The sequence below is a fragment of the Oreochromis aureus genome, linkage group 2 (genome assembly GCF_013358895.1).
Source record: "Oreochromis aureus strain Israel breed Guangdong linkage group 2, ZZ_aureus, whole genome shotgun sequence".
NCBI lineage: Eukaryota > Metazoa > Chordata > Actinopteri > Cichliformes > Cichlidae > Oreochromis > Oreochromis aureus.
The window spans coordinates 34,064,213-34,086,391 of record NC_052943.1 but is presented as its reverse complement, the minus strand read 5'-3'; the positions used below and the strand labels follow the sequence as shown (position 1 = coordinate 34,086,391).

The window sequence follows — 22,179 nt, the reverse complement described above, 5'->3', positions numbered from 1 at the left end:
TTTTCATCTGAAAATGTTGAATTTTAGTAAAAACAGTGCTCTGTAGTTTGATGCTGTTGTTACAGACAAAGCGGATGTTTAAAGCCTTTGGGCGCACATTTGAAATGCAGTAATTGTCCTTATCAGCTGGAAACATAAAGGTCATAAAATGAATTTTGAGAGAGGCTAAAAACTAATGAACAACAGCGATGTTAGTCTGATTCAAAATTTGAATGTACATGTGTTGAAGGTGCGGATCTTGTTGAATTATTAAACATACTTTCTTTAATTTTTCGAGCCACAAAAACCAAAACTTTTAACTTTCTTCCGCTTGAGTCTCGGCCTCGGGTAGCTCTACTCATCATTGCTGAGTCAGTTGTCTGTTTGTGCTACTTTTTTTCAAGGAGCAGTCGGATATTGATAAGGGTGACTTTATGTGTTTAGTTACTTACTTAAGTGGAACTACTGTGGAAAGTTTTACCTTACATACACAGGGCTGACAGTACAGGATCTGAGGAAACTGTTTACAAGATGTTATAATCTATCCAAAGGTTCTTTGCAATTTTACATTGATAAACATTATCCTTAACATATTTGGCCCACATAAAGTACTATGGCCATCACACTGTCATTTAGAATTGTTTTAATAACTCGTGTCTTAAGTCCTTCCATCACACAGAAAATTAAAAAACCCCACATGGTTCACTTTTATATCACAAAATGTTAGAAATATAAGTCGTTCATAACAACCTGAAAGGTTGGGAGTTTAAAATGCAAACCACTGGAAGCAGCAGTAGAAGACTGTAATGTCACAGAGCACACGGTGTCTGTTATTGTGTAAACATTTATAAATAAGAGCTTAATAAAGACGCTTCATTTCTTAAGAAATAAACAGGTGGAGTGATCTTTATCAACAGTAGAAGTTACATCTGTGGCTAAACCGCTGTACCCAAAAAGCTTGCCCTTCACACCCGCGTGTAACAAACCATCTGTTGGGGGTTGTGGATTTGACACCTCAGCATTGTGAAAGTGGGGAAACATGTTTGTGGCTGAGCATAAGAGTTCTGCTTACAACTTAGAATCTTAGTTCTAAATGAAATTTAAATGGTGTTTTTTAAGTATGGCTAATGTATTATTTGACTTCTAAGGCATACACACACACACACACACACACACACACACACACACACACACACACACACACACACACACACACACACACACACACACACACACACAACAACAACAACAACAACAACACAGAGAAGAAGAAGAGGGGTAGTTTTACTACGCATCATAAAAACGCAATCGTTTCTTCCAACTGTATCTTTCTGTTCTGGCTTTAGAATCATTGGTTGTTTACTGCTCCGTACTTACCGTTGTGATACTGGGGAGAAAAGGGTAGGGTTTGATAGACTAAACCATTACACACAAAACTTCAAAAACCTAGAAAGTGAGTGAGACTGCTAACTGTGTCGTTCAGCAATAAACTTATCTACAAATGTGTTAGTAAAGAAACTGCAAACTCTAAAAGGAATCTGGATTTAAATAGAACATAGTAGTGATGGATTAAGTGCAGGAAACACTAGTATAAGGTGTCTATGGAACAAATCTCCTTCAGCGTTCAAATGACCAAAGTGAGGACTACAAGCGTTTCTCTCAGTTGGTTGTGTTTTAGGGAAAAAGCAGCTAAATACACTGAGATTGCTCTGCGATGTTTGTGAGCTGTGGGTTTGTCAAACTTGGAGTGAACAAAAGCAGAAAAACAGTAAAAGATGCAGACGGTGAAAGTCTGGTTTATTTTATGAATACAATGAAACATTTTACAGTCCACAGAGCAAAGTAGCATACATGATAAATAGATACACATAACACGGACAGTGAGAAGTAAAACTCGTCGTCTTACCAGATGTTATATTCTGTAAGCTTAAAATAAACCACAGAAATTAGAGTTTAGTGTTTTAAAGTCATCTATTAAAACATGAGTCAACGTTACTGAAGTGACCCTTTAACGATGCTTCATATCACAGTGTTTATGATGATAAACATGTTCTCTCATTAGCAGATGTCTGCGCTGTCACTTGTCATGAAAATGTCCGGAGCCTGGGTTCAGCTTCCTCTTCAATCACCATTGATCATTAATAGGGTCACAAAAGATTGGTCACATTATCCCCATAAACAACATGCTTTTATAGAAATCACTGTGACACAAAGATTTAGATTCTTGTTTCACAATGTGCATGAACTCGAAATCTTTAGAGTTTCATATTTATAAAGTATCGCAAAGAATACATTTATACCATTATATGAGCTACACTTCTTGTAAAAAATAAACTGATTGGAAATGCATTTGAAAAAAGCTCCTGCTGTGACCTTCCTTCTGTGAGGGCACACACACACACACACACACACACACACACACGCACACGCACACACACACACACACACGCACACGCACACACGCACACACACACACACACAGAGAGCGAGAGAGGGAGATCATTAATACAAAGGATTGGACAATTAGGATGTTTCTTTAAATCTACAACAGCTTCCTTTTCAAAAACTTTACTGACATAGTAAAGAAGTAGCTAGGGAACTCAGTAAGTATGAGCAGCAATAGCTTAAGGACACTATGTCCAATAAAAAGGAATTCATCATCTGCAGTTTGTCAAAAGTGCCATATTAAAAACAATTCAGCAGATCCTCAGAGTGCGGATACAAACTGTTTTCAGCTGTAGAGGTAGAGCTACACATCATGTACTTATCAACATACAGTTAAAAAAAAGTATAGGTATATTACTACTCGTATGTCATCCAGATATGGGCCAGGCCTGGCATAGATGGCACTGTCTATGCGATGTCATGCCACATCTGGCTCGATTGTGGTTTTGTTTATGTGGCCCAGCCTCATAGAAAACAGCTCTGGCCCGGATCTGGCATCAAGCTGGCACTTCTGACTGACCGGTGTCATGGCAGGGTGTATCTGAACCAGAGGTGGGCCGGGTCTGGCAATGATGGCACTATTTATGTTCCTATTTTCCTATTTTAGTTAGAAGACCCAAATGCCATGTTGCAATACTATACTGCTATGGTAGCCAACATTTCACATGCAGGTTTGACAGGTTTGTGAGTGTACACTTTATCCAAAACCTAGTGAGGGTTTACTCATGTTTTCCACCAGGTGGCTGTACCTCAGGAGGTAGAGCAGGTCATCTATTGATCTGAAGGTTAGTGGTTCGATCCCTGGTTCCTCCAGTCTGCATGTAATGAGTATGAATGTAGTTGGGAAGCACTCAGTTTAGAGAAAGTGTGTGGTTGCCTGAATGTGGTATGTTGTATAGAGCACTTTGAGGGATCCGGGAGAGTAGAAAAGCGCTATGTAAGAATCAGTCCATTCGCTGTCTGAACAGAGTTTCGTCATGTTACTTTTGCACTATTATGTTCCAGCACATGTTGTTATTACATGGTGTAATGGAGACCAGGTGTTCCATTACCTCGTTTGTATTTTTATTCATTTATTGACTGATTGGGAATTAAAAACAATATAATAAAGAAAACACACATTAGTTCTTATGAATTCTTTATTAGGTTTATTTGATTTAGGATTAAACTGACAGCTTGTAAAGGTGAAGAGACAAGGGGACTGGCCATCCTACATTTGTCAGAAAAGAGCCGGAAGTAGAGCTGCTTACATTTAATCATCTGTCGGTAACCTAAACATATGTGTAAAAAGAGAATTTGTAAAAGTACTCACCTGTCCTGGTTGCGTCTTGCAGAATGTGGAGCTAAAGAGTGAAAGCAGCTCAATCACCTGCTCATGAACTCCTGGAGCAGACCAGTGTGCCAGGTTAGGGGAGTGTGTTTTAGAAGGGTTTTAATTTAGATAGAAATGGTTGAAGCTTATGTTATTGATTTGTTTATAGTACGTGTTGGAAATATGTATATGTTTGTTATGTGCTCTAATGTTATTGTATGTTTGTTTGTGTGGAGGGTTATGTTTTCAGTTTGATTAGTTAACCCCCATACTTGGGCTAGTCTGGATGCTCACCTGAATAGGTAAAGTATAAAGGAAGCCATTTTGCTTTTAGTTGGTGTTGGTGTTGGTGTTTGTGCTGTGTTAACATTTGCCTTCTTTAATAAAGTTTTCTAGTCCATGGATACATTTTATTCCAGTCTCGCATCATATTATTGGAAGGGACCTATGACCGCCGGCCAAAACTGACACATGGCTTGATTAAGGTACACATTAGGCTGACATCTGGGGCCAGAGCTGAAAGTGTTTTTTGGGCCAGCACAGGACCAGCAGTGTGTCTACAACTGGCCCGTGGCTGCACACCAATTAAGAATCTAAGTGTAAGAATTGAACTGAAATAATAATAATCAAAAGAGCACAAATAGTGAATAAGAACATAAACATAACATAGAATAATACCAAAATACAAAAAAATCAACATCTTGGGGCAAAAAGGGCGAGAACTGGGACAAATAAAGGCTAAGAGAAACACTGAGGGAGGAGGAACTACCAGGAAAACCAGGAAAAACAATAGTCAAAAATATTAATTAACCAACAAACACAAAACACTGGGTCACAGATCCAGTACCATGACAGGTGTGGATCCAGAACAGCTGGTGGATCAAGAAGGTTTTTGTTGCTTGTTTGTTTTGTTTTGTTTACATTTAAATTCTTTTCTTTTAAAATTTTCTTTAAAATTGTAAGACCCAGCATTGGCTTTGGTGATTCATTTTCTCTCTCTAGTCTATAGATTGTTCCTACCACGGCACTGGGGCTGTTAGTGTTGAGATGGTGATGTCCGTGTAGTCATTACAGGATGCAAAACAGTTTCCGTGATCTAATTCTACAGGGCTAATTCTGATGGTCGAAAGTTGCATCAATTGTCTTTTTTGGTGTGTAGATATTCTAGTAGTCAAATTATTAAACAGTCGAATATTTGACTACTTGAGTGATGTTAGTGTAAATGCACATTTTTGTGATTCTATAATTAGAACTGAGAATAAATGTTGCTGGGCCAAAGTGACTTGAGGCTGTGCGCAGTGTTTGGTGGTTACAGAAATGGGAAAAGCAGTTTACAGTGTGACTACTCTCTTTACAATGACCTAAGTAAAGGACTGTTTTCATCCGCCAGTTCCTAAAGGTGGTGGTGATGATGATGATGATGATGATGATCTCAGGGAGTGTAGGAGGAAGAGGAGGAGGGATATCACCAGTTTATAACCCCAACATCCGCTGATTGTCAGCATTGTGATCGCAGAATACATCGGGACCAAACGAAGCCGCGTTATGATGACTGTCTGCGTGCACAGCTGTAGCCCAGTCACATTTTCTCCATCCAGTTGAATTCTCCGAGCAGAGCTGCGTGAAAACGAACCTTTGGCACAACAGCAGTCACACACAATCTCCCTCTCAGAGCGTTCTCGCTGGCGCGTACTTTGCACCGAGACATTCCTCCGAGGCTTCCCCTTTCTTTCATCTGGAGACTGAAACTTAAAGGACTTTCCCGTCGCAGGGCAGAGAACAGGGGGACGCACGGATAGAGTCAGTGCGGTAAATGTAGCAGCGGGCTGTGTGTCTCACTGAGCGGTGCTGTTGGACTAGCCGAGAACGCACCGCGTCCGGTCCCACATCCTCCTTTTTAATTCCCCCCTCCCCGTCCCTCCAAGGGTGTCCCGAACACGACCACCATGATTCTGAACGGATTTGCGCTCGTTCTTTACCTCTCAGGTAGGTCCAGTGGTTTAATTATTGTCATAAGCGAGAGAACTCTTCAGGGAAACACCTGAAGAAAAACTGTCTTTGTCTAGATGCTCTTTGTCACCAAAGTGAAATGGAGAAGAGAACGGGGAGTGAAAAGTCATTTCATAGCCTCACATTTTGGTTCTGTTTTTTTGTTTTAATGATTATTATGCATTTACATAACTTCGAGGTGAAGATTTGGGTTCGATTGATCAGTTTCATTGTTTTGCACCTCAGCGATGGAAAGACTGTCTGAATATGGATATGGATGCTGCCCACTACTTAATCCTCAATAGTAGTTTGCTTTTATTTTTCTTTAAAAACTCAGTTTTTGGCTATGTTTCTGTGCTCTTAGCTCAAGCAAGACAATGAAGTTTCATAGAGGTGCTTTGAAAGGCAAAAAATACCTGATAGTCACAGTAATGACCCGTAAACTCACAGACTGATATACATCAGACTCCTATAAGGCTCAAATTAGAATTAGAATTTTGTATAGTATATTTACAAATATTACTCTTATTATAAGAGATATAGAGGCTCAAATTATAGTGTCATATTAAAAAAGAGAAATTAAATGTTACATATACAAGATTTTAAAGTTGGTCTTAAATTCGTTTTAAGCTTTGGATATTGTGATATACTTTCATTGCTTAATTTAAAAATGAAAAAAGCCATAGAAAGCACATAATGACTAATTTAAATAAATTTTACACAAATGCATCCAGTAGAAACTATGCATGTAGTTAAAGTTAAAATCACATGTAGCTAAACAGTAGTTTAGTTTAGTAGTAGGGAAAACGGAGACGCCTGCATGGAACAAAGGTATAAATACACTGTCTGTCTTCACTCTAAGAGCATGGACAATAGTGCAGAAGGGCTTTCTAAACTCATTCGATATCATGCTTTTTGTATAGAACTTGGTTGTTGTTTCATCAGATTGTGAAAATGTGAATTTCTGTGAGTACCTCCATCTGAATGAGCCCATATTTGGCTGTTAGCGGGACAAGATTTGAACGGTTAATTGCTGTAAGATAACACAAAAGGTGGGAAATTACCTGACATCATCTAGAAGGTAACAGGATGACGAATCAGTTTCAGTTAGACTTTAGAGGTTAGTTGAATTTCAACTCACAGTGTAAAATGATTTAATTGGCTCTATAGATAAAAACTGCTTAAACTGAACTGAACATCTGCTGAACTGCTTCGATGAATGAAGGTCGATAAAGAAGGTAGAATATGCCCAAATAATTTGAAGCTTTAGTTTGTGTCTCTTTCCAGTCACATTTTAAAATTTCTTAACATTTTTTGCAGGATAGTTGCATATCTGGCTATATGAGTGGTGTCCATTCATATTTTTGTATTAGGAATCCCTTTAAATATTTTAAATAGTTGTTGTTTACATAGTTGTTCTATATAGTCAATATATATGTCAGAAATGCGCATATGTGTGTGTGCACCCAGATATGTCTGTTTGTGTGCATTTTTTTGTTGGTTTTAATAGTAGTAGGGTGTATGACAGGACCCACAGACACTGCTGGTATTTTTTTTCTTGAAGGCATACACTGATACAGATACTTTTTTAAATGAAATGAAGCTCTCAACAGGAAATATTTGGAGAATTTTTAACCCCTCAATACTGCAGAACAACAGGGTTTTGTGCTGCTTTAGAATATCTTACATATGTAGGCCTAGATGGTGCTAGATTAAATGGAAATACTGCGTGCTTTATAACTTTTTACACATGAATTATTTGCCAAATAAGCAAGCATCAATTCTATTTAACAGAAAACAAAGTGTGGACATATAATGATTTTAGTCAACCTCTGTAATGTTATAATGTTGTGTTTTCACAAATTTTTCACAGAATTCATCAGAATACCTCTGTGAAATATTAACCCTGTAAGACTCAACCCATCAAAAAATAGCTTGAAAATTCTGATTTTTTGGAACTGAGATGTTTATGAACCCTTAAAACAAAATCCACATTGTTTTTTTTGATGCTATATTATGTTGTGTATGATATATTTTTATTATATATTTATTATATATTTTGTGTATCGTATTTGATACATTTGGCAACTTTTATTTAACAACAATGTTAATTTTAGAGAAAAAAAGAGTTTTGTCCATAACGTTTTGAAATTATGGCAAATATTGATCATGTTGATGAGATAGAGGTCTCAGAAACTCATGTATCAAATATGATACAAAGGGCATTATTGGGTTAAAAACACATTTGAGGAGGGTGTCCTTTCAGATATGAGAAATATCAAATTTTTTTATTTATATCAAATATAAATAAAATAATTTGTTATTATGTCGAGTTATTTTTTAAAATCAGTTTAGTGCAGGAAAGATGACCAAGCAATGGAGTTATATAGAGAAAATATATCTCAATTGTTTTTAGGATGAAGTACACATATATACAATACCAATCAAAGGTTTGAATACACCTTCTCATTTAATGTTTTTTCTTTTCTTTCATGGTGATTTACATTATATATTCTCAGCAAAGGCATCAAAACTATGAATGAACAAATATGGAATTATGCATTAAACAAAAAAGTGTGAAATAACTCAAAACATGTTCTATATTTTAGATTCTTCCTAATATCCGCCCTTTGCTTTGATTACTGCTTTGCTCACTCTTGGCATTCTCTCAATGAGCTTCATGAGGTCGTCACCTGAAATGGTTTTCCAACAGTCTTGAAGGAGTTCCCAGAGATGCTGAGCACTGGTTGGCACTTTTGCCTTCACTCTGCGCTCCATCTCATCCCAAAACTATCTCGGTTGGATTTAAGTCAGGTGACTTTGGAGGTCTGGCCATCTGGTGCAAGCCCCTATCACTCTCCTTCTTGGTCAAATAGCCCTTACACAGCCTGAAGGTGTATTTGGGGTCACTGTCCATTTCAAAAATCAATGAAGGTCCAACTAAACACAAATCGGATGGGATGGCATGTCACTGCAGGATGCTGTGGTAGCCATGGTGGGTCAGTGTGCCTTCAATTTTAAATAAGTCCTTAACAGTGTCACCAGCAAAGAACCCCAACACAATCCGTTCACCTTTTCTACACTGCACAAAGACTCGGCAGGTGGAACCAAAGATCTCAAATTTGGACTCACTAGATTTAAACAGATTTCCACTGGTCTAATGTCCATTCCTTTTGTTTCTCGGCACAAACAAACATCTTCTGTTTGTTGCTTTTCCTTAGTAGAGGCCTGATTCGTGCAGTCTGCTCTGAACAGCTGATGTAGAGATGTTTCTGCTACTGAAACTGTGTAGCATTTTGGGCTCTAATCTGAGGTGCTGTTAACTTGTGATTTCTGAGGCTGGTGACTCGGATGAATGTATCCTCAGCAGCAGAGGGGACTCTTGGTCTTCCTTTCCTGGGGCGTCCTCATGTGAGACAGTTTCGTTGTAGCGCTTGATGGTGTTTGCGGCTGACACATTCAAAGTTTTAGCAATTTCCAGTCTGACTGACCTTCAGTTCTTAAAGTAATGATGGACTGTTGTTGTCTTCTTAATAGGGTTGATGCTCCCAATCTCATTAGGAAGGCAAGAAATTCCACAAATGAACCCTGACAGGCACACAGGTGAAGTGAAACCATTTCAGGTGACTACATCATGAAGCTCACTGAGAGAAGGCCGAGGGTCACTGACAGCACTGTCGACCAAGCAACGTTTCTAAAATATAAGACATACTTACAACTATTTATCATTTTTCTCCGCTACATAATTCCATATATCTTGTAGTATTTTCAGTATTGTAAGGAACAATACATTATTATTATTATTTTATTTAAAAAAATTAAGGATTTCATTAATTTTCATAGGTTATATTTAAAAATCAAGAGCTGTAGCAGTTTTTAGGAAGCTTTGCAAAACTTAGAAAAAAACATATAATATAATCAACATATCACAGATGTCACAGGCCAAGGAGAAGAGATGGGTTTTAAGAAGAGGTTTAAAAACCGACAAGGCTCGTAAAAAGCTCAATTTAATCAGGGCCGTGATCTGACTCTCAAACTGAAGTTCAGCATCCACTTTAACCCCGGGGTTTGTGACAGTTGGCTTTATGAACTGACACCCCAGTTCAACAAACGGGGTCTGAGTGTTATCACTACACACCATCACTTTTTCTCATTAAAATTTAGCACACAGCCCCCCCTCTCACTAGCAGTTAAAGACATGACCAGTAGTTGATGTTCAAAACAATTAGCAAGACTTTACTGAACTGTCAAAACACCTCATAAAGCTCCCATGGCTCATTCCATCTCAGATCACCATGAGCTTTATGCTCCACCGTCCCCGAGGTTTGTGACAGTCGACTCTACATACTTGAACGAAGGAACCCAGGATGACAAACGGGGTCTGAGTGTTATCACCAAACACAATCACTTCTGACTTTTTTTCATTAAAATTTAAAAAGTTGAGAGCCATCCAGGCCTTTATGTCTTCAAGACACTTGAGCAGCAATCTAGCAGAATATGCTTCATTCTTTTTAAGAAGGACAAAAATCTCAGTTCATCAAAATAACCAAACTGAGCTCTGAGGGACTCCCCATGAAAAAGGAGTGGAGGAGTATTTGTAGTCACCTAACACGGAAAGTTCAATCTGCCAAGTCGGATCTAAACAACTTGATGCTCATGCACTGCTTCAATTCAATTCAATTTTGTTTACACAGCAACAAATCACAACAACAGTCACCTCAAGGTGCTTTATATTGTAAGGTAGACCCTACAATAATACATACAGAGAAAAAAACCAACAATCATATGACCCCCTATGAGCAAGCACTTTGGCGACAGTGGGAAGGAAAAACTCCCTTTTAACAGGAAGAAACCTCCGGCAGAACCAGGCTCAGGGAGGGGCGGCCATCTGCTGCGACCGGTTGGGGTGAAGAAGGAAGACAGGATAAAGACATGATGTGGAAGAGAGACAGAGATTAATAACAGATATGATTCGATGCAGAGAGGTCTATTAACACATAGTGAGTGAGAAAGGTGACTGGAAGGGAAAAACTCAATGCATCATGGGAATCCCCGGCAGCCTACGTCTATTACAGCATAACTAAGGGAGGATTCAGGGTCACCTGGTCCAGCCCTAACTATATGCTTTAGCAAAAAGGAAAGTTTGAAGCCTAATCTTGAAAGTAGAGATAGTGTCTGTCTCCTGAATCCAAACTGGAAGCTGGTTCCACAGAAGAGGGGCCTGAAAACTGAAGGCTCTGCCTCCCATTCTACTTTTAAATACTCTAGGAACAACAAGTAGGCCTGCAGTGTGAGAGCAAAGTGCTCTAATAGGGTGATATGGTACTACAAGGTCATTAAGATAAGATGGGGCCTGATTATTTAAGACCTTGTATGTGAGGAGCAGGATTTTGAATTCAATTCTGGATTTAACAGGAAGCCAATGAAGGGAAGCCAAAACAGGAGAAATATGCTCTCTCTTTCTAGTCCCTGTCAGGACTCTTGCTGCAGCATTTTGGATCAGCTGAAGGCTTTTCAGTGAGTTTTTAGGACATCCTGATAATAATGATCTGGTCCCAACAAGAGAGTAAAATTTCAAGATCCACTCTGTCAAATGCAACAGTTGAATTTAAAAGCTTAAGAACAACACAATTGCCAGATTCCGTAGCTAAAGATGTGTTGTTAAAACCCTTAAAAGAGCTGTTTCAGTGCTGTGTTAAGTTCTGAAGCCAGACTAGAAAACCTCTAGAATGTTATTCCAAAAAGGCCATTGTAAAATCTTCTCCATGATTTTAAAATGTACAGTTTAGAGATAGGTCTGTAGTTTGCATCAACTGTGGTATCCAGAGCAGGTTTTTTTAAGCAGAAATTGAACTACTGCATGTTTAAAACATTTTGGGACTACACCTGCTAGAACAGATGCCCTACAGTGGGAAAAACCTCTTTAAATAGACAAAAGGCACAGCATCATTTAATGAACCTAAGGGTTTCAAGTGATCAACAATCTCCTGTAAAGAGAACAAAGTCACAGGGTTAAACTTGTCGATAACAACAGGACAGCGGACAGATGACAGAGGGGTCATCAGCAGAAGATCTGAGTCTTTGTGGAAATGACTTCACCAATAAAAAAAGGGAAGGAAGCTTTCACAAACAGCAGGAGAAGATTCAATGTAAACTCTCTGTGAGACATTAGTCTTAAAAAAAACGTGAGGTTTGTCACAGTTTGACAGAATAATAGCAGATAAGTATTTTCTTTTGGCATCTTTCGCTGGTTCCTGATAATGATTCCAGCAATCCCTTTGAAGTGACACCTGCAGATTGTCCTTTTTGTACTTGCACTCAGCTCTGTGGCACTCGTGTCTGACAGCCAGGGTTCAGATTTGGTTTTAGGCCTCCTGGTTTTCAGTGGAGCCACAGTGGAGCAGTTGGAGTGAAACCATGAGCTAAGCTCCTCAGTATGATTGCACATGGACCGAGGAATGACACAGTTCTGACTGAAAATGGCAGAAAACTGAGCGGGTTAACAGGGCACCCATGTATTCATCACACCTTTCTGCATTTCTGATTGTCGGCTAACTTCCCCCCCTGCTGTCTTGCTCTTGGCCTCTATTCTTCTTCTCTACGGAGGCTCCTGCTCTTTGTGGCTGTTCATCCTGTAGCCAACCATGTCAATGACTACTCTTGCTGTGGTGTAGATCAACTGGTTGGTTTCATTGATTTTTGCAGTAGAGACTGTCTGTAATGCTGCATTCACTAGTACACTTTCAGCAGTTACTTCACATAGTATGGTAGTTGTGTGTCCACACTTTGAACCATAATTGTTTATGCCAAATGGAGGTTTAACAAAATATCTTCTAAAAATTTGATTTGATGATTTGAGATAGTCTAGTGCTTGAAAGTGAAAAATCTGCACATATTTAATAACAATTATTTTAAAATTAGAGTGCCATGTAGAAACTCCAGAATTTTGTTTTGTTTGGATTTGACAATCTATTAATATTTTCTTGTTATGCAGTTTATCTTATATCCTTAACCCAGCATTGAAGTTGAATGAAAATAGCTTTTTCTTTATTTATGTTACTAAGAAATTAATGTTGAAAAGTAGTCTACATGCTTTATTTTGCATCATTGTGAAATATAAATGTATACAATTCAGAAATTGCCAGTAGCTTTCTTTTCCAATGTGAAATGTTTATTGTTTTTTGCAGGAGTGCTTGAAGGTTTTTTTCCTCATATTTTAACTTGCAAATACGAGGAAAATATACTTTGTATTTGTTTGTTGCACCTGTACCAAATTCACTGGTTAAAAATTTCAGGCATTAACTAATATTTCGATATACAAAAGAATGATTTGAAAGTGGGTCAACGGATCATTTTTTCAAAAGAAAAAAATACATATACACAGCACTGTGCAAAAGTTTTAGGCAGGTGTGAAAAAATGCTGTAAACAAAGAATGCTTTCAGAAATATAAATGATTGTTTATTGGCCCCAAATGTATTCTGCAGCAGGACAACGACCCCAAACACACAGCCAAAGTCATCAAGAACTATCTTCAGCATACAGAACTACTGGAAGTGATGGTATGGCTCCCACAGAGCCCTGATCTCAACATCACTGAGCGTATCTGTCAGGGTTCCTGGGTCGTTGACCCAGTATTTTCAGTTTATGTTCACTGTTTATCTTCAATATGTTCCTCTTCCTGTTTTACTGTGTTAGCCTTAGTCTGTGTGCATTATGTTCTAGTTCTCTTCCCATGTATCATGTGTCAGATTAAGTCCAGCTGTTCACTCACCTGCCCCTAATCACTCATCATTCAGCCTGTGTATTTAAGTTCCTCAGTTTCATCTCGCCCTTGTCTTGTCATTGATGTAATGTTGTGTGTCAGCCAGCCAGCCATCTTATGTTCTGCTCGTCCTGTCATTATAATAAACTCCATCACCTCTCACCGTGAGTCCTGCGTTTGGGTCCCTTCCTCTCTTCCACATCCACACTGCGCTCCCTGACAGTGTCTGGGATTACATGAAGAGACAGAAGGATGTGAGGAAGCCTACATCCATAGAGGATCTGTGGATAGGACACTTTAAATTTTGTTTACAGCATTTTTTCCTCACCTGCCTAAAACTTTTGTAAACAGTACTATAAGTATTTGTTATGTGAAGCTAAAATTTCACAGCACTGATATGTACGTTTTTTATATAGGTCCAGAAAATGTTCTAAAGATGTTAAAAATTGTCTAATTTGAGATGGAATGACCCCTATTTCAATATCATTGAAGTTTTAAACAGCAATCATAAATTTTAACCTGCCTGTTGAACACGTAACTTTAACCAGTTAGCACTTAGCAAATAAAATGTGCAATTTGTGGAGAAATTACAGCACGACTTTTTCTACCGACTCGCTGCAGGTAAACAGGTTGTTGCTGTAGAGTGAAAACAGGTGTACCTAATAAAGTATTGACCAATCGATGTCTTTATGTTACCCATAATGTTAGTTCATATTAAGAAGAATGTCATGGTACTCAAACTGGCGACCTTCAGCAGACAACAGTAACAGATGGTCAGAGTAACTGTATCACTGAGCCAGTAAATGACACAAAGTAATTGCTTCTAGATCACCTCAAAAACAGAGCCATCACAGAGCATACACTTTAGACATGTCCAAATTATCCTAAATTCAGCGTGCAACATCTTCACATGCAACAAAAAAGTGTATTTAATAAAATGGCAGAGACTGTGAATGTTACCCATACTGTATGATCATACTGAGAACAGAGAAAGACAGTAAAATTATGTCAACATAAGAGCTGAACCATGTAAGATACCTAAACCGGCAGCCTGCAGTCTGATTAGGTTCAGCAAAAAGCTTGTTGCTGTAGAGTGAATACAGCTGTGCCTAATGAAGTGGCAGTGCACTGTCACTGTAAGTAACATTACTGTAGTATCATTTCATACAACACATATCCCAAAAGTTGATTCTGTTCATCTGGACGTTTTCAGTGGGAGAAACGTTTCGTCACTCATCCAAGTGACTTCTTCAGTCTCAGCTGACTGCAGGTTTCCAATCTTATAAACCGCACATTTACACAATACCCGAACCTAGCCCACTGAATGAACAATGGGTTGTTAGGTCAGTTCCTTGATCATTAATATGCAGTGTCACTGTAGCAACAAAAAGAGTGGAATATTTCAGAAACTGTACAAAATTTAAAAAATCAGAATAGAATCACGCAGCACACAATCAAGATGGTCTTTTTCGCCTCGCAGCTGTGGTTCAGAATACCAAACTAATATTAATGGAGTAGGTAGGCGGTAAATATTATCATTCCTGCCTGTCTGTAATATTAATAGACAGGGTCAAGGAGATAACAAAAGTCCCAGATTGAAGCTGAGTATGGTCTGCCAGGAACAGAAACAGTGAAAGTCAATCTTACCAACTCTTTTCAGAAATAAAAATATGGTCCAAACTCACCAGAAGCTCAGCACTACCTCAAGCATCCTAAAATTTTGTTGTGGACTACCTTTTTTTGTCCTATGTATACTTTGCAGTTTCTATATATTTTTTGTACTGCATCAGATGAGTTAAAATAGTGTTGCAATATTTAGAAACTGGTGGCGTTGAAGAGAGCAACTCCTTTCTTAGTGTCATTTGCACAAATTGTCAGACTTGGTGGTCTGTTGTTGTGCACGCAATTTTAACGTAAAATGAATGTTAAACCTTTAATTATTGTTTATTGTAGAAGCAGCACCGTGCTTCCCTCGTGAGGGAATAGCTTCAGCTACAGAGAGAATTTCGGGTCAGTGCTGCACAAGTGAGATATTGCAAATACTGGTATTGCTGTGCTGTAGACTTCTATAATTTGCACATGTGCACGCACACACATAGTGGCAGGTGTTTTTCACCTATCGTTGATGATTTCACAGCACTGCAGGGGTGTGTTCTTTGAACAACAGGAGTCCTTCCAGTAGGCACAGACCAAGAGAGAGACACGGAGAGAATTTCTTATCAGTATTGATCTCTAGTGACAGATGATGACGTCTATGAAGAGCAATGAGGCCAGTGAAATGTGCATCGTAAACCTGCTTTGATGATAAGTGTGAAAAAAAAGCAGCTCAGAGCAGGAAGGAAAGGAGATCATCCCAGGTCAGAGGAGGGAGAGAGATGAAGAGGATTAGAAATGTGTGAGGTGAATGAACTTTGTGAAAGAAGTAAGAAAATCCATCTCACTTCTTCTGTCACATTTAATGAAAAATGAGCAACTTACCTGGACTCCATCCACCTGGTTCCATCTGATCTGGATGCAGAGGTGTGTGTGCAGTGTGTGCATATGTGACTGTGTGTGAGAGTTCTTCTGAAAGGGAATGGTCTATCCAAGGGAATAGTTTGGAGGTCTTGTGTGTGTTTTGTTGATAACTGGGATTTGGAACTCAAACACAGGGGCGGCAGATGGTGTGTTGGCTTCTGCTTCCTTGGTTGTGTGTCTGTGTGTGTGTCTGTGCATGAAGTGTGTAAACAGCAGTAGCTTGAGTGCTGTCAATTTGTGTGTGTGTGTGTGTGTGGGGGGGGGGCTGTCCTTACCCAAACTCAATGTCGAACGTGAGTCAGTGCTCCCTGAAGGGATTGCTGCTCTCTGTGGTTGGAGAGCTGGGCTGATCCCAGGTCAGCTACAGTCTGACCTCCAGCCCATCTGCTATCACAATAACAGATGCGTTAGAGCCTGGCTTAAGACCTGTGGATGGACCCACAATCCCTAGTTAGTCTAACTTACACACAGTTAGTTTGGTGGAAACACATCTTTTAATCATCTCCACCTTTTTCCTAGCTGCATGAAGCACAAAACCATGAATAGCCCTAAGGCAACTCACAGAATAAACACAGGAAGAATGGGAATAATTCTGCAGTTTACTGTTAATTGGATGAGGCCGTGCAAAGCCAGCCTGCACATACAAGTTTTGCATATGAGTTAAATTAAATTTCATTCAGCTAAAATCTGTTTGTGTAAATGTTCGTTTATTATTTGCATCATTGAAACTCACCTACCAGCCTGAGCTTAGCAGCATAACTAAGGGATGGTTCAGGCTCACTGGATCCAATCCTAAGTATATGCTTTATCAAAAAGACACCCTTCAAGACACACTGGAAAGTCAAGTTGCTAGCCAGGCCTCTATAAGTTGGTGCAGGTGAAGTTAGCTCAGACACTGTTAGCTCTCCCTAAGCAAATTGTCCAAAGCAGCTGGGAAATAAGTGCAGCTGGTGACTGGGAGGAGGAAGCGGAGCCCTAAACAAAGGCCTTTAGAAACATGGAATCTAACCAGATGCTTCCTCTTGGATGGCATTACTTTGTCATCCAGTAACACTGTGAGGAACCTTGGAGTCATTTTTGACCAGGATATGTCCTTCAACATTCAAATTAAACAAATATGTAAGACTGCTTTCTTCCATTTGCATAATATCTCCTGTCTCAGAGTGACGCTGAAAAATTAGTTCCATGAATTTTTTTACTTTTATGAAGGACTATTGTATTTAAGATAAGATAAGATAAGATGGCCTTTATTAGTCCCACAGGTGGGAAATTTGTTTTGTTACAGCAAAAGTGCAAAGTTATGTAGCAGAAATTAGAAAACACTGGAATGCAATAAAATAAAATAAAATAAAATACTATGTACAATAGAATAAAATAGAATAGAATAATATATACAATATATAATTTCATTATTAGGGTGTGGTGAAAAACTCCCTGATAAGCCTTCAGTTGATCCAAAATGTTGCAGTGAGAGCACTGACAGGGATGAGAAGAGAGTCCCCCATGTTGGCTTCTCTTCATTGGCTCCCTGTTAAATCTAGGGTCCAGACTCTAATTCTAAGATTGAGCTTAAAACTTTCCTTTTTGATACAGCTTATTAGGGCTGGATCAGGTGACTCTGAACCCTTCCCTTGGTTTAAGTGCAATAAACTACTTCTGAGGTCCTCCCGATGCAATGAGGCGTTCTTCTTCGCGCACCTGTTTTCACTCTCTCTATTTTTATACACCACTCTGCATTTAATCATCAATATTACTTTCTGGCTCTCTTCTACAGTGTTTCTTTTGTTCTCTCTTCCTGCTGTCATGAACCAATAGAATGTTGGACTTGCAGGACAGTGAGAGACAGTTAACACCGATCCATTTAAATGGTAAATGGACTGGTTCTTATATAGCGGCTTTCTACTCTATCTGAGCACTCAAAGCGCTTTACACAACTTGTACATTCACCCATTCACACCCATTGATACAAGCACTTTTTTCTAAGGTGTTTCTAAGTGCTTCCTATTCACACACACATTCATACTCCGATGGATGCATCAGAGCAACATGGCAGGGCTCGCAAAATCGCTAGCCCGACGTCCCGGGGCTAGCGATTTTTCCAGTCGGGCTGCCAAAATCCATCTCAGCCCTGCCCGTCGGGCTATCATAGGAAGGGAAAATATGTGTCAATGCGTTTGCATTCTTTCGAAAATGTAGCTGAGTAATTATCTCATTGGCATCGATGAGCCACTGTCATTATGTGACATATTGAAATCGCGTTTGAATTTGTGCTTTGTGCGAACTGTGTGTAGAGAGCGGCAGCACTGATGGGTTGCATCAATTTCTTTGCTTTCACTTTCACTATTTGCAAGTGAAATCGATTGCAGAGAACTATGTGTGTGTAAAAGCAGAGGCGGCAGCACTAAGATTGGTGAGTGACGATACCACAAAACGGAAAAGTTTGACAAATCAGACTATGAGGCAAAAAGAAAGCTCAGCTTTTTGGTTTCATGGACAAAAGAATTTATGTGGCTGGAATATGACGAGCTAAATAACATAATGTTCTGCTGGGTGTGTCGTGAGTTTCATTTCATTTGAGTCGACAAGCGCCTTTGTAACTGGGACCAGTAATTTGAAGAAAGACCCCATCAGAACCCATGAGAAATGCAAGAAATGCATTATTGCCCAGTCTGCAATATCTTTCCCAGAACAAACAGCAATGGCAAAAAACATACTAAAAATAAACCAAGCAGAAGCAGAAGTCCTGAAAAATCTTTCAAAAGCGTACTATGTTGCAAAGAGTGAACCACCATTGGCCAAATTTAGCAGTTTTTGCAAACTTCAAAAAGCAAATGGCCTCGATCTTGGTTCCCCTTACCTCTTACCCTTGACTTCAGTGGAAATTTCAGATTCAGGATCTGACACAGACTGATTCATGTTCTACACAGTTCTTGCAAGTTCACAGAAATTTGTTCAATTAGAAACAAGTATTTGAGGTGATGACTGTAATTTTTATACAGTTGTTGTGATTTGTATTTTAACAACTTTCTGATTAATTTTTGTTTCCGTTACAATATTATACTTTAATCTATAATATTGTAAAGGAAACAAAACATTAAAAAATTGCTCTCTTTTTTATTCGGGCTACTTAAATTTATTTTGGGCTACCAAAAACTGAAGAGTGCCTGCCCGAAGGGCTACCAGGGATTTTGAAATTTTGCGAGCCTTGCATGGGGTTAATTTCTTGCCCAAAGATATTTGGCATGATTTAGAGATTGTTTAGGAAAGCAAGGAAAAACACTGTATGATGCTGTGGATTCTGAGAGTGGGATGAGGAACTGTAGGCTGACCAAGGGAACACACAAACCCACTGTAACAGACTTAGCCCGGAGCTCCTGTCTCTAATGGGGGTAAACAGATATGCCCACAAATATACGTGCATACACAGTCCAGCACAGGAGGACTCAGGCACCGTGACACCCTCCATCTTCCCCAACTGGTTGCGGCAGATGGCTTCTTCTCCTAGTGCCTCATTTTGCCAGAGTTTTTTTCCTGTTAAAGGGAGTTTTCCTTCCCACTGTTGACAAGTGCTTGCTCATAGGGCAAGCACTTGTCTGATTGTCGGGGTTTTCTCTGTATTATTGTAGAGCTTTGACCTTACAGTATAAAGCACCTAGAGGCTACTGTTGTTATTTTTTGATGCTATATAATATTGGACTGAACTGAATATTATCTCTCAGTCTAGGTTCAAGGTTCAAGGTTCTTTATTTGTCACATGCATAGTTATACAAGTATAACACACAGTGAAATGTATCCTGACACGATCCTCGACATGTGCAAAAACATGGGGGTAGAGGGATAACATTATAAATATATATCTATAGTATATACATTGGGTGAATGTGCAGTAGAAGCAGCAGCAGGTGAATTCTGTACATTAATATGAATAGACATCTGACTATTTTACAGAATGGACAATATAAACATATTTAAAGTTAAAGGAAGTTAAAGGAATTGAGTGTCTGGAGGAGAGTCTCAGTCAATTATAGATGATGTGAGATGGCGTGTGTGTGTGTGTGTGTGTGGGGTGGGGGGTTTAGGGCCCGGATGGCTTGAGGATAAAAGCTCTTCTTGAGTCTCTCTGTCCTTGCCCGGATGATGCGGAACCTTCTACCAGATTGTAGAAGTTGGAACAGTTTGTTGCCAGGATGGGACGGGTCCTTCAGTATCTGCGTTGCTCTAGTCCGGCATCTCCTGGTGTAGGTGTCCTGAAGTGGGGGAGAGCAATCCTGCAGCAGCGTTCTGCTGTAACGGATCACTCTCTGGAGAGCTTTTTGGTCCTTCACACAGCTGTTCCCGAACCACGCTGTCATGTTCTGTGTGAGGATACTCTCCACAGCGCCTGTATAGAAGATCCTGAGGATCTTTGGAGAGACCCTGAACTTCCTTAGTTGTCAGAGGTGATACAGGCGCTGCCTAGCCTTCTTGGTCTGGACCTGAATGTGGGCAGCCCATGTCAGGTCTGAGGAGATGTGGACACCAAGATATTTGAAGGACTGCACCCTCTCCACTGGAGCTCCATTGATGAAAATGGGTTTGTAGTCTCTGTGCTGACTCCTTCTGAAGTCCACCACCAGCTCCTTGGTCTTGCTGACGTTCAGCTGGAGGTGGTTGTCCTGGCACCATGATGCCAAATTCTTCACTTCGTCCATGTAGGCCGCCTCATCGCTGTTGGAGATGGCACCCAACACCACTGTGTCGTCAGCAAACTTCACAATGGTGTTGGAGCCGTGGGTGGCCACACAGTCCGAAGTGTAGAGGGAGTAGAGCAGTGGCGAGAGGACACACCCCTGTGGTGCTCCTGTGTTGATGGTGATGGTGTCGGAGACACACCCACCCACCCTCACCACCTGAGTTCTGCCGGTGAGGAAGTCCAACACCCATGCACACAGACGGCTGTTGAGTCCCTGTTAATACCGTCACTGGACATCCAGGTAGGACACGTCATAAACAGGACATGTTGACTTTGATGAAAAAGTGCCGGAGAATCATCTGCAGGGGTCACACAGAAGTAGCAGAGGTGGTTCCTTTGGCTCTGGGTCAGTGTGATGCAGCATGTGTAATGAACTTCAAGACGTCAGCTTAAACACTTTCATCCCAATGGAGATGGCGCTGCATCTGGACTACAGGTGCCACCTTAACCGGAGGAGGGGGGAACCAGGAAATGAAACTCCACCCTATGTAGTGATGTCTTCACAGACTCCCCAACGCACAAACTCAATGTGTGTGTAGTAGCCTTCAAAGCCAAGGCTAGGAGAAGGGCGGGGGATGGAGGGGCTTGTGTGGAACATATGTGCACATGTACAGACACATATGTTAGTCCAATAATCACACAACTGGCATGATAACTCCAACTTTAATGGTCGCCTTCTTTCGACACAAAAAACTGACCCTCCAAAAACTTCTACTCCCCCTTCCCGCCTGCGCGTAGCCATGCCCCCCTTCACTGGACACTTGTGCAGTGGGACAGATACATCTTAACAATCTCCCCTTTTTCTTTTAAGGAAAGGAAAACAGATTAGAACAATTTCTTTTTTCTTTTTGAACAATATAACAGCTAAACATAATATAACACTCCAAACTAGTGTTTAAAAGAAACATTTTTATGAGTGTTAATTTTTATTTTTTGTCATTAGTCCTTTCAGTTTTCTAGCTGCCATTCCCCTTCTCTCAGGGCTCTTAGCTGTCCAAGTGCTGATGTTCCCACTTTTGTCAGGCAGTTAGCAAGCTGCTCTTTGGTAGATGTCCATATGATGTGCTGAATAGTCCCTGTGTGCACAAGTTCTTTGATGCTACTGATGTCGAGCCGAAGCCTCTTCTCAGTTACAGATTTTGTGGACTTGACAGCAACAAGAAGGGAATGGTTGTCTGTTACACAGACGACTGGCAAGATGTTGTGTGTACCATCACCGGTGGTGAGCTCAGAATAGAGTGCAGCCAGAAAAACAGCCCTGTCAATCCCATCTGCGAGGGCCAAAGTCTCTCCTGCTAGTGTACTCCGTACCACCCTCCTGATCCGTTTCGACTGCCAACATATGGGCGAAAACTTTCCACCTTCTCCCATCAACATGATAAAATGTCCACCTTGTGTGTCTCCGTCTGAGAGGTTTCCCATGGAGGAATCACTAAACACCA

The 22,179-nt window shown here is 40.0% G+C and overlaps 1 protein-coding gene across 1 annotated transcript in view; it reads left to right on the top strand.

The window, feature by feature from the left end:
* The first annotated feature begins 5,218 nt into the window (after positions 1-5,218).
* Positions 5,219-22,179, top strand: part of LOC116317986 (GDNF family receptor alpha-1-like) — a 93,389-nt gene continuing 76,428 nt past the window's right edge. The window contains exon 1 of the mRNA XM_039622107.1: positions 5,219-5,722. Within this exon, the coding sequence (XP_039478041.1) occupies positions 5,683-5,722 (40 nt within the window). The 5' untranslated portion in view covers positions 5,219-5,682. The remainder of the gene's footprint in view (positions 5,723-22,179) is intronic.